The 10,391-nt window shown below is 46.9% G+C and overlaps 1 protein-coding gene across 1 annotated transcript; it reads right to left on the minus strand.

Annotated features, from left to right (window-relative positions):
- Nucleotides 1-5,632: 5,632 nt before the first annotated feature.
- LOC127536803 (uncharacterized) lies at nucleotides 5,633-9,137 on the minus strand. Its single transcript, XM_051958072.1, has 3 exons — nucleotides 6,041-9,137; nucleotides 5,788-5,923; nucleotides 5,633-5,709 (listed from the first exon to the last, which is right to left on the minus strand). The coding sequence occupies exon 1, from the start codon at nucleotides 9,130-9,132 to the stop codon at nucleotides 6,316-6,318; it is 2,817 nt and encodes a 938-aa protein (XP_051814032.1). The 5' UTR covers nucleotides 9,133-9,137; the 3' UTR covers nucleotides 5,633-5,709; nucleotides 5,788-5,923; nucleotides 6,041-6,315.
- Nucleotides 9,138-10,391: the final 1,254 nt, after the last annotated feature.

Below are 10,391 nucleotides of genomic sequence, written 5' to 3' on the forward strand. Positions count from 1 at the left end.
GCAGGCTTTTATTATGAAATTGTGCCCTGCTTTCATTTTGAAAGGCAAAGACAGGGAGATTTCACCTGGTCAAAATTTGGATTGGAGTTACTCCAAACCAGGGGTGTCAAACTCAGTTCCTGGAGGTCCACTATCCTCTATGTTTTATGTTTCCCTCTTCCAGCACACCTGATTCAAATAATCAGCTGATCATTATGCTCAGCAGAAGCATTATAACAAGCCTGATCATTTTAATCAGGTGTGTTGGAAGAGGGAAACACATAAAACATAGAGGATTGGAGTTACTGTAAAGACTGTATGAAGCTGAGAGGTTTAACTGGCGTTTCCAGTCTGTCGCAAGCTTTTATTTTGAAATTGTGCTGTGCTTTTACTTTGAAAGGCAAAGACAGGAAGATCTCACCTGGTCAACATTTGGATTGGAGTTACTGTAAAGGCTGTGTGAAGCTGAGGGGTTTAACTGGTGTTTTCCGGTGTGTGGAAGGCTTTTGTTTTCAAAGTGTGCTGTTATTTTATTTTGAAAGACAGAGAAAGGAAGATCTGACCTGGTCAATATTTGGATTGGAGTTACTCTATGGCAGGGGTGTCTAATTCAGTTCCTGGAGGTCCACTATCCTCTGTGTTGTACATGTTTCCTTCTTCCAACACACCTGATTCAAATGATTAACTATCATTAAGCTCAGCAGAAGCCTGATAACGAGACTGATCATTTGAATCAGGTGTGTTGGAACTGAGTTTGACACCCCTGCTCTAAAGGCTGTGTGAAGCTGAGAGGTTTCAGTGATTTTCAGGCTGAAATGCAGCTCCTGTGGAGGTATTGGGTGTGAAGGTGGGTGTGGCACTCCAATGAGTCTGTGTGTGTGCGTGGGAGCATGCCTGCGCGTGTGTAAGGGCGGTTGCTATGGGCCCCCATAGCAACGGTGCCTGCCACAGACAGCAGAAAAGTGCTTCTCAGCAGCAGCGCGCAACGTCTCGTTCTGGCGCTAACTGTGGGCTAACCGTGAGTGCTAGCTGAAAACCAAAATGACCGTGAGCGAGAGGAAGGCTGTGGGTAACCAGAAATGTAATTATTTTCCAAATATTGTGAGAAATGACCGAGTTACAGCGATTTAAAAAACACTGTCCCTCCGTGAGGCAGATGATTCAGTTTACATTGGTTCCTATGGAGAGAACGGTGCAACTTTGGTCTAAACTGCTGCCTGCCATTTCACTTCAGAAAGAGCTAGGTCTTCAAACTTGGATTCATTTGAATCCCAGGAAAATTGTCTACAATCTGACCAAATTTCATTTTCCTAACTCTTATCGTTTGGTCGTGAGGGCGATGCGATCGGGAAATTTTCAGGCGGATTTTTCTTCTCTCCTCCACTCTACCAACTGACATGCCGCACTCTAACCAGAGCAGATTTTGAGAATTTTCACTTTTTTGAGGACTCGCTGATCAAAAACTCTAAATCTCAGCCTGACATAAAATACATTCCTGCGAAGACAAGAAAAATCACTGCGTTTTGATGGTTAAATGAAGTTTCTAGGTGAACGTATGGCGAAGGAGTGGCGTTTGGAAAAAAGTGGATTTTTTCAGCCGATTTTTTTCGGTCCCCATTCATTTTCAATGGGACTTTTTGAGCAGTTTTTTGCGAATAATTCTGCGAAAAAATGACGAATTTCTTAGAAAAGTCATAGCACACTATTCCCGATGAAGTCGCACGTTTTGATATATAAATTGTTTTGGTTTTCTCAAAGCCCTAGGACGAGTTAGCGACCGAAAATTGGCGGAAACGTGAAAAAAAGATAATAATAAACGCTTTTTTCACAGGAGAACAATAGTGGCTCGTGGCTTCGCCACGAGCCACTCTCCTCCCATTGCTTTGCAATGGAGAGGAGAGTGGCTCGTGTCGAAGCCCGAGCCCCTAACTAGACAATTCCCGCTCGCGGAAATCGTGGGAGGGGCTCGGGGTGTGTGCATGTCCGGAGCAGCGCACGAGAGGCAAGAAGATCTCACCTGGTCAAAATTTGGATTGGAGTTACTGTAAAGGCTGTGTGAAGCTGAGAAGTCTAACAGGCAAATTGTGCTGTGCTTTTATTTTGAGAGGAAGAGACAAGAAGATCAGACCTGGTCAAAATTTAGATTGGAGTTACTCTAAAGGCTGTGTGAAGCTGAGTGGTTGAACTGGCGTTGCCAGCCTGTCGCAGGCTTTTATTGTGAAATTGTGCTGTGCTTTTATTTTGAAAGACAATGACAGGAAGATCTCACCTGGTCAAAGTTATGATTGGAGGTACTCTAAAGGCTGTGTGAAGCTGAGAGGTTTAACTTCCGTTTTCCGGTTCATCGCAGGCTTTTATTTTGAAATTGTGCTGTGCTTTTATTTTGAAAAGAAGAGACAGGAAGATCTCACCTGGTCAAAATTTGGATTGGAGTTACTCTAAAGCAGAGGTGTCAAACTCAGTTCCTGGAGGTCCACTATCCTCTATGTTCTAGATGTTTCCCTCTTCCAACACACCTGATTCAAATAATCAGCTCATCATCAAGCACAGCAGAAGCCTGATAACGAGCCTGATCATTTGAATCAGGTGTGTTGGAACTGAGTTTGACACCCCTGCTCTAAAGGCTGTGTGAAGCTGAGAGTTTGAACTGATTTTCAGGCTGAAATTCAGCTTCTGTTCAGGTATTGGGCGTGAAGGTGGGTGTGGCACACCAATGAGTCTGTGTGTGTGCGTGGGAGCATGCCTGCGCGTGTGTAAGAGCGGTTGCTATGGCCCCCATAGCAACGGTGCCTGCCACAGACAGCAAAAAAGTGCTTCTCAGCAGCAGCGCGCAACGTCTCGTTCTGGCGCTAATTGTGGGCTAACCGTGAATGCTAGCTGAAAACTGAAATGACCGTGAGCGAGAGGAAGGCGTGGCTTTCCATAAATGTAATTATTTTTCAAATATTGTGAGAAATGACCGAGTTACAGCGATTTAAAAAACACTGTCCCTCCATGAGGCAGATGATTCAGTTTACATTGGTTCCTATGGAGAGAACGGTGCGACTTTGGTCTAAACTGCTGCCTGCCATTTCACTTCAGAAAGAGCTAGGTCTTCAAACTTGGATTCATTTGAATCCCAGGAAAATTGTCTACAATCTGACCAAATTTCATTCCCCTAACATTTATCGTTTGGTCGTGAGGGCGATGCGATCTTGAAATTTTCAGGCGGATTTTTCTCCTCTCCTCCACTCTACCAACTGACATGCCGCACTCTAACCAGAGCAGATTTTGAGAATTTTCACTTTTTTGAGGACTCACTGATGAAAAAGTATAAATCTCAGCCTGACATAAAATACATTCCTGCGGAGACAAGACGAATCCCTGCGTTTTGATGGTTAAATGAAGTTTCTAGGTGAACGTATGGCGAAGCAGTGGCGTTTGGAAAAAAGTGGATTTTTTCAGCCAATTTTTTTCCGTCCCCATTCATTTCCTATGGGACTTTTTTCGCAGTTTTTTGCGAATAATTCTGCGATAAAATGACGAATGTCTTAGAAAAGTCATAGCACACTATTCCCGATGAAGCCGCACATTTTGATATATAATTTGCTTTGGTTTTCTCAAAGCCCTAGGACGAGAAGCGAATCGAAAAACGGCGGAAACGTGAAAAATAAAATGGAATAAACGCAGCAGGAGAACAATAGTGGCTCGGGCTGCATACTGCAGCCCCGAGCCCCTAACTAGACAATTCCCGCTGGTGCGGAAATCGTGGGAGGGGCTCGGGATGTGTGCATGTCCGGAGCAGCGCGGGATAGGCATATTTACTCTAAAGGCTGTGTGAAGGTGAGAGGTTTAACTGGCGTTTCCAGTCTGTCACAGGCTTTTATTTTGAAATTGTGCTGTGCTTTTATTTTGAAAGGCAGAGACAAGAAGATCTCACATGGTCAAAATTTCGATTGGAGTTACTCTAAAGGCTGTGTGAAGCTGAGAGGTTAAATTGGCGTTTCTCGTCCGTCACAGGCTTTTATTTTAAAATTGTGCTGTGCTTTTATTTTCAAAGGCAGAGACATGAAGATCTCACATGGTCAAAATTTGGATTGGAGTTACTATAAAGGCTGTGTGAAGCTGAGAGGTTTAACCGGCGTTTTCCGGTCCGTCACAGGCTTTTATTTTAAAATTGTGCTGTGCTTTTATTTTCAAAGGCAGAGACATGAAGCTCCCACCTGGTCAAAATTTGGATTGGAGTTACTCTAAAGGCTGTGTGAAGCTGAGAGGTTTAACTGGTGTTTTCCGGTCTGTGGCAGGCTTTTATTTAGAAATTGTGCTGTGCTTTTATTTTGAAAGGTAGACAGGAGGATCTCACCTGGTCAAAATTTGGATTGAAGTCACTCTTATGGATGTGTGAAGCTGAGAGGTTTACCCGGCGTTTTCCGGTCTGTCGCACCACTGCCAGGTGAAATGTATGCAGAGTGGGGGAAAATCGTTTCTTCTGGCCATTGAGGGATGATCTTCATTGGTATCCCTTTGAGGATGTGATGTCCCTCATTCGTCCTCCAGAGAATGTTACGTCACGGCATATGGCCATTGCAAGAGAGGTGTGGGATGCTCTGGCCAGCCACGAAATTTAAACCTGGACATCAGCTTTCTATGACATTGATCAGTTCATGACTACTTTTGACATCCTCATTCATTTTTATCGTTGTCTGCCTACAGTACCACTGTTTTCATGTTTGACTATTGAATATTTGATCAGATCCAGTTGTGGTCTTAGTGACATGTTGATGTATCATTCCTACTCACTGATCCTCTATTGAAAATATGTTCATATCATACATTCCAGCTTGTTATAGTTACACCTATATGAAAGAGAAAGCACCAAAACCTAATATTTGAAATACGAAAGAAATTGAATGATAGGCATTGCAGGCTAATACACAGCATAAGATGTTATTAAACAGCATTCCTGTGGTCCTGAGTATTTGTTTATCACATTTATGTTATGATCTATAATAAGTAGTAATGGATCCATTCAACCCCGTTACTCTAATTTCAACAGTTACCAAATAATTTTTTATCAAAATAATCTTAAATGATTTTCCCAAACTCATGAGGGTTTGACCTATTGTCCTTTTAGTGGTTTGAATGATTTAATTTGTAATAGATTTGAGCAAATATTTGCAATTTAATACAAAAAAAACATGCAAATATTGAAAAGTTGGGGATGCCAGAGTGCAAAAGTCTTTTAAATTAATAGAGGTCAAGTCTTAACTGAAATGAAATGATTATCCAATGTGCATGTGGCCTTCTTTACTTAATGGTAAAGGATTTATTAAACATTTTTGGAAAAAAAAAACTTTTTCAGGTTCCTGAGTATTCATAACAGGATTGTACTATGCATGGCGCACATCAAATGAAACATTTCATAAAAAGTGTAACTAATACCTGAGCTGGCCGAATCACATTATTTGATGGCTTACTACCTGGTTTTCCTAAATACATGACAGAAAAATATGAAATAAAGGGTAGATTTTTCAAAGGTTAGGATGCCTAAATTGTCCTCCAATTCTGGAATGACCCATATACATAGAGAGAAGGACAAATATAACAATACAATACAAAATACTGTACATGTAGTACTATTATAGCAACCAAAGAAGACACTTCAGACTTGAAAAATTTTTATATACTATACATTTTTTATTTACAACATTCAGCCTTTTCTTTCAGCCTTCTGGAGGTCTTCTGTGTTGTCTGTGGGTGTTAAAAGATCAAAATTAACTGGGAAAATTGAAATGTAAAACAAGTGCAAATCTGTACTGCGGTTTTTACCTGAGGCATGTCCCGTCGTAGCAGGCCGTGGAAGCAGATGTGGAGCTACAGCCGTTACCGGACCTATACAGGCCGTCGGCCGACACTGCACACTACACACCCCGCTCCCTGGACCACAGGAAGCCAAGTCCAAATTCTAAAAAGTGAACAATCAAGAGTGGCAAATTAATATCAATTAGTTTGACAATTTTCAACAATTAAGTAAATTGATGTGCACGATTAGAACGAATATCTACTGAACACTTGTTCCTACCTGAGACATGCCTATGGGGAGGCTGTAGAAGACTTCCAAAAGGAATGGGCGTCCGAGAGGAGGGGACTTGTGGGAGGACGTCTGATCTCACCACTGCACCTCCTGGACCCCCTCAGGCCTGGAACTCAAAGAACAAATCAGAGCAAGAACAAAACACAGCAGAACAATGTGCCACATGAAAAACGTGTGACACAACTGTAAAATCGGACAGCACAACACGCTGATGTGTCACAAAGTGAGTGTGTGACACAAAATCAGTGTTGGCTGGTGAGGCTTTAGCCAGTCAAAATGCAATAGACCGGGCTGTGATAGCTATAATACGTTTGGAGAACACCTGACTGAACACATTTCTCAGGTTGGGAAATGTAAATGTGATCAATCACAGTGTTCTTGTCTGTGGTAGACTCTGTGATCAATTGGTTGTAGCCTCTGGACAGAAGTGCATCTCTTATGCTTTTTTTGCCTCTAGAGAGGAGGTCTTCATTGAAGTCACCACAAACAACAATAGGGTGGTGATCCAACAGTTCCAATGTGTCCAAGAGAGCGTTGAGGTTTGGCAGAAACTTTTGCAAACCAAAATCTGGGGGTCTATACACAGTTGCTATTAGCACTTTGACTGGGACCTCAACCTTCACGACCAGACATTCGAGATCTGTGACACGTCCCATGCAGCTCGGCGCCTCCGCCATCAGAGCGCTCCTGCAGTACACGGCAACTCCACCCCCGGCCTTTGACGCCATGTCCCTGCACGTGGTGTAACACGCCTGTCTGCTGCGGTGAAACACAGTGTATCCCTCCAGATCAAAGGAGGAGGATACAGAGGACCCTGACAGATGTGTCTCGGTGAGACAAAGCACATCTGCCAACCTGAGTTCGTGATGCAACTTCAGGTCCACCATGTGAGATGGAAGCCCTTGGGTGTTATGATGGACGATTGTCACCTCTGCATCTGGTCGCTCCGTCCGGTTGAAGCGGTGCAACAGCGGAGTAACACTCTGGAAACTCGCGCTGCGCATGTCTTCCAAAGCTGTCGTAATGGCAGGGTCAGCATAGATTTTTGTCTCATCAAAATCGGTGATGGTGAGACCCTGAAGCGAAGTGGTGCGACTTAGCGCCACATACGCCATGCCTGGCTGAAACATGCGTTTCAGGCTCACGACAGCCGACGTCACCGTCATTCCCTGAACTTTGTGGGCTGTACACGCAAAGGCCAGCTTGACGGGGAACTGACGTCTCACGACTCCGCCCTTGCGACCGATGCTCTCCTCGGATCTCTCGACGTACACCAAGTCGTCCGAGGGGCCCAGAAGCTTTTTGCGGAGAGTCTGTCCTGCTGTGGTATTATCTAGTTTAAGTCCAAGAAAGCTCACGACTTTAGGGTCACGTCTGTCAGGCAGAATGGTGGAGATGGTCCCGAAGGTTCCATTGACAAGGCCATCCTCCACGTTGAGATTCCTGATCAGCATAACTCTTGCTCCTTCAGCTGCCATTATGGTGTCAGGCAAATCTCTCTTGGTGCCTTTGATGTTGGGCACAGGCACCTTCCTGCCGGTAGCGACATCCTTCCTGTAGTCCTCGGCCGCTATTTTGACGTCCCCTTTAAGCAGGGAGGCCACGGTGGCTGCGTTGTGACCATCTACCTGCTTGTTGGTGGCAAAGACGTGCAGCGTTCCTGGCGGGCAATCTTTGCCGTCAGAGACGGCTCTCATGAGCAAGCCTCTGTCCGCAGCGCACAGAGGATCTTGCTTGCGCTTGACACGCAGTCGATTGAGGAGTTCGGCGAACGCTCGGTCATCCTTCTGGCGCATGATCTCCGTGAGGTTGACCATGGTGAAGCGCTCTCTCCAGAGATCGAACTCTGTCTCCTCGTAGACACAGAGCGGCTTGGCCCTGCCCAGCGGCGGCAGCTGGTAAAAGTCACCGACTGCGAGAACGGAAATGCCGCCAAAAGGTCTTCGGTTTCCTTTGAGCTGCTGGAATCGCCAGTTGACGTAGGCAAACAGCTTCTTGGAAACCATGGAAATCTCATCGATGATGAGAATTTCCACCGAAGACAAAGTTGCTCGAAGTTCATCAAGTGCATTGCCCAGGCCCTGGTACGGTGGTTCCAGGGACCTGGGAAGCTTAAGGACAGAGTGCAACGTTTTGCCCGCGATGTTAAAGGCTGCCGTGCCCGTGAAGGCAGTCAGAAGGACAGTGGGCTGGGACATGTCAGCTGCGTCCCGGAATCTCGGGAGCTGCCGCAGAATCCTCGTTGCTTCCTCATGAATGCACTTGATGACGTGGGACTTACCGCAACCAGCTCCACCAGAGACAAAGTAGTGGAACGGTTCTGGATCTTGGCCCCACACACGCCGAAGGCACCACTGGCGCACAGCGTAGAAGACGCACGCCTGGGTCTCGTTCAGACTCTGAAACATCTTGCGGACAAAGTCTGGACTTAACCGAGGCGCCTCGATTCGGGGAACGGGTTCACCGACATTCAGGTCTTCAAAGTCGGGCACGGCGTCTTCGTCCTGCTCCTCTGGGATCTTTTCACGGAGCTCAAGACACTCCTGCCGTTCCGCCTCAACCTCGGGTGCGAACGTGTTCCAAGCGTTGAGGACCGGACCGAACTGGACGTTCTGGAGTGCCTTATCCATGCCTCCGCCTCGTCCCTCGAATCGCTTCCTGTTGTGCTCCACGATGTCCTTGACGTCGCGTCGGGATTTGTAGAACTCTTCGTACGAGGTGCGACCCCCGTCGTTGAGTTCGTCGTCAGATCGGTGGGGGAGGTACAGCTTTAGCAGTCGTCTGAAATGTTTCTCTGGCGCCTTGGTCTCAGAGAAGCGCGCATATCGAACGACTGCTGGTTTTCCGGCTGTCCTCTTGGCAATATGTCCTTTGTCACACAAAAGGGCAATGGCACTGGGGCCCTGTGCTTGCTCGCCGTAGACTACCCGGTAGTCTGATGCAAATTCGGCCAGGCACATCCCCTGAAACTCGGGAGTCTTTGGTCTGAACAGGTACTTCTCAGGTACCCCCAACATCCAGACCTCTTCAGACTCGGGTGCCATGTCCTTCAGGCGACTCATAGGAAGACTCATCTTCATGGCTTCCTCGTCCGTCGAGAGGAAAATCACAGACCGCGAGCACTTTTCAGGGGCAAGCTGCACGTGCGAGCCACTGCCTCCTGGGCGCTGACCTCTCGGTGCTTCGCATAGGCCTGCATGATCTTTCTCATTTCCTCACTTTGGTTGAAAGCAGACTCTCTGCTGGTCTTCACGACCGAGTTCAGGATCTCGGTCATCTCGTGCTCCGGCTTGGTGATGTACGACATCATGTACATGGCACAGCAGTACTCGTCCAGGACGTACTGGATGTCCATGTTTGCGTTCCAAGCGCGGAGAAGGTCTGGGTTATAGGCGTTAACCCAACATTCGTTCGGCTGCCGCTTCAGCATGACCACGCTCCCGCTTGTCAGATTTTCGGCGCACTTCAGATAGGCGTCGTGTTCCAAGTCGCATCGACGGAGGAGATCTGACAAGCTCTCAAAGGAGGCCTTCGGATCCATGAGGAGCTCTCTCAGGTGCCGAAGCTTTCCTTTGCTTCCCTTTGCTGCCGACGGATCTGCTCCCTCCGTTCCTTCATCACCTCTTCCTGGTCTTGACCATCTTCCGTTTCCACATCGGCAGCAAAGGGCTCCGTGATCCAGGTGATATCAAACGGCAGCTTGGGGAAGCCATAACGACACACCACGTTTCCCTTTCGGCAAGAGCCGGTGTGGCTCCTGCTGTGTACCTGAACCTCCGAGACGATTTTTGTGGAGCTCCGGGTCCTTCTCGGGGTCAGGCATCTGGCAGGAAATGTGGCGGTCAATGAACTGCATACGGTGTGGTCAAGTCCTCGCCGTACACAGGGGCGTCTTTGACCCACACTAGCATGTGAATGTGTGGGCTTCCGCGGGCTGAAATTCCACGCGGTAAAAATAATCCTCCACCTCGCCGATGGGCCGCCGCTGGTGAGAGGATCAACTTTGCCATAAGGGCATCCACAACGTTTTTCAACATGCGCATAACGGTGACAGGGTTACTGCGCAAAAAATGTCCACTTGGCCTTTCCAGTCCATTTCGGAAAGTCACCAGTGGTTTGTCCTTGCTGAGATTTGATGACCCCAATTATTTCAGGCCATCTCATCTCAGCTGCCGAAAAAGTCAAAAAGAACGTCGGTTTGCCGAGTTGCCTGAGCATAGCATGCAAATCTCTCAGGCTTTTATTCCAATATGCGGGTGTGCCTCTCAGAGGCTGCATAAATCGCATGGCCTCTTTGGCCTGAATTAATCTCTCCACCTCCTCTTTGTCCTGGAGCATG

This window comes from Acanthochromis polyacanthus, chromosome 13 (genome assembly GCF_021347895.1).
Source record: "Acanthochromis polyacanthus isolate Apoly-LR-REF ecotype Palm Island chromosome 13, KAUST_Apoly_ChrSc, whole genome shotgun sequence".
Taxonomy (NCBI): Eukaryota; Metazoa; Chordata; class Actinopteri; family Pomacentridae; genus Acanthochromis; species Acanthochromis polyacanthus.